Source organism: Chrysochloris asiatica, unplaced genomic scaffold (assembly GCF_000296735.1).
Source record: "Chrysochloris asiatica unplaced genomic scaffold, ChrAsi1.0 scaffold00023, whole genome shotgun sequence".
Taxonomy (NCBI): Eukaryota; Metazoa; Chordata; class Mammalia; order Afrosoricida; family Chrysochloridae; genus Chrysochloris; species Chrysochloris asiatica.
The window spans coordinates 22,632,725-22,635,269 of NW_006408541.1; the positions used below are offsets into that span (position 1 = coordinate 22,632,725).

The 2,545-nt window shown below is 39.7% G+C and overlaps 1 protein-coding gene across 1 annotated transcript in view; it reads left to right on the forward strand.

Moving 5' to 3' along the window:
* LOC102821630 (receptor-type tyrosine-protein phosphatase T-like) overlaps positions 1-2,545 on the forward strand; it is a 1,273,932-nt gene that overhangs the window by 948,567 nt on the left and 322,820 nt on the right. The window contains exon 12 of the mRNA XM_006839353.1: positions 836-1,109. Within this exon, the coding sequence (XP_006839416.1) occupies positions 836-1,109 (274 nt within the window). The remainder of the gene's footprint in view (positions 1-835; positions 1,110-2,545) is intronic.

The following is a 2,545-nucleotide window of genomic DNA, read 5'->3' on the forward strand; positions in this document are numbered from 1 at the left end:
TTTTTTTTTTTTTTTTTTTTTTTTTTTGGCATTTCAAAGGTGTAATTTTGATAGATTTTCTTGAATGACACAGGGAGATCATAGGGGCTTATCATGAAGAAGTTTTAAGAAAATTGAAAACTACATTGATGAGAAAAAGTTCAGAAAAGTTGCACTGAGGAATTGTTTTTTCCCGTCATGACAATACACCACTTCATTCTTTGAGGGTGATACCAGCTGTCCTATAAGAATTTCTTTGGGCAACCTTTCCCTAGCCATCCTACAGTCCTCATATTTCCCCTTCAGACTTCTTTTTGTTCCACAAACTCAAATAACATTGACAAAGCATATGATTTGAGCCCCTTGAGGGTGCCCCAACTGCCATTTGGATATGGTATAAATGCAGAGCACAGAATTCTTTGGGAAAGGGTTAGAGAAATGGAAACACTGCCTTCAAAATGTACAGACCCCGATGGAGGATGTGCTGAGAGGCAAGAGCTTCACATCTTGATATTTTTGCTTAATGTTGCTTTGATTTTGTAGCAGAACTTTTGGACTTATCTTCATGTGTTTCATTAAAGAGAGATGTGTAGAATTAGGTACAGGCAGGTTTGTAGGGTTAGTGCTGTGCTAAATTTGGGACATGTCTAGTGTGAGTTAGCTTTGAGACATCTAAGTGGTGATGGATTTCTAGAAAATGGTGGCTTTGTAAATCTAAAAATCAAGTAGAAGGTTTAGTTGTAGGCAGCTGTTATGATGATGTTTCTACATGGGAGAAGTTGTGTTGATACACTGGGAATTAATGAGTCATCTCCTCTAGATGACTGCTCATCTGCCTCTTCTCTTTCCTGTCCAGTGTTTATCAGCTAGTTGTCAAGGAGGAGCGACTTCAGAAGTCACGGAGGGCAGCAGACATCATCGAGTGCTTCTCAGTGCCTGTGAGCTATAGGAATGCTTCCAACCTGGATTCCCTACACTATTTTGCTGCTGAATTGAAGCCTGCCAACCTGCCTGTTACCCAACCATTTACAGTTGGTGACAACAAGACATACAATGGCTACTGGAACCCTCCACTCTCCCCATTGAAAAGCTACAGTATCTATTTCCAGGCACTCAGCAAAGCAAATGGAGTAAGTATGGCAACATTAAGGGCTTCTTTGCCGGGCTTTTAATTTTTCATTCTCTACTTTAGAGTAGAGATTAACAAATTGAGACTAGTGGGTCAAATCTAATTCCATGTCTGTGGTTGTAAATAAACATTTCTTGGAACATAGCCACTTCTGTTCATTTACATGTTGTCTATGGCTGCTTTCATGCTACAACAATAGAATTGAGATGTTATGAAAGAGACCTTATGGCCCACAAAACCCAAATTATTTACTATATGGCCCTTCATATGAGGGTGAGTCAATAATTATCTGCACTCTGCCTGTAGACTGTATTTTACTCAACTTTTAGAAAAGACAAATACATCATTTCCCCACATAACCTCCTTGCATTTCAATACACTTTGACATTCCCTTATTTAAAAATGTTCTAGGCTGAGCTGTGAGCCACAAACACATCACTGTCTTCTCTTCTTCATCAGAGGTGAATCTTCATCCTTGAAGTACTGCTTTCAGGGGACCAAAGATTTGAAAGTTCAGTGAGCAAGATCGGGAATAGAGGGAGAATGCTTTCACACCTCAAAATGAAGTTTTTGCTGAGTGTCAACAGTTTGGACACAGGCGTGGGGATGAACATTGTCATGTGACATCACAGTGCTCTTGGATAGCAGTTCTCTGCATTTAATCCAAGATTTAGGTTTCAGCTTTAATGAGTATCTCACTGTAACAAGCACTATTAATTGTTGAACCCTTTTCCTGAATGTTCCAATGCTGGTCTTTGAGAATTCCTGAAAATTGTAACCATCATTTTTCCACCTGAAGGTTGACTGTTTTTTGTTTTGTTTTGTTTTGTTTTTTATTGTTGTTTTAGTTTTTATTGTGAATTGAGTGATAGTTTACATGGGAGAACATCGTATTTCATTTCCCTGCAATGCTTACAATCCCCACCATGTATCATCTTTCAACAGTATTTGCTTGTATTCCCTCTGGGCTATTTTTCAGATGCACACCAAAACACTCAGAAATATATAATCATTCAAAAGTCCAAAGGGCACACCCTGCAAGCCTGCCCCCTGGATGCCAGCACACAGCCCCTTTGCCTCCATGAGCCTAGAGTCCATGTCGCCATGTCATCATCTCTGCCTCCATCTCAGGTATCACTGCTTCTCTGGATAGGGTCCCACACTCCACTTCCACTCTTCTACCTTGATATTCCTAGAGTCTTCCATTCCTGAACTTTAAGAACAACCATTCCCCTTTTTTTGCTTCAAAACTTCTACCTTTAAGGTTGTGGCAATGGCAATTAGTCATGATAACAGTTACTCACTATTGAATCTTAAGAATCTTATCCCCATCTCCTTTAATCAGACCCATCTAGACAAGACGAAAACTATTCAGTGGGAATTTTACCTTCCCCGCACACTCTTAAACTAAACTCCCTCTTGAAAACTTGTAAGCCA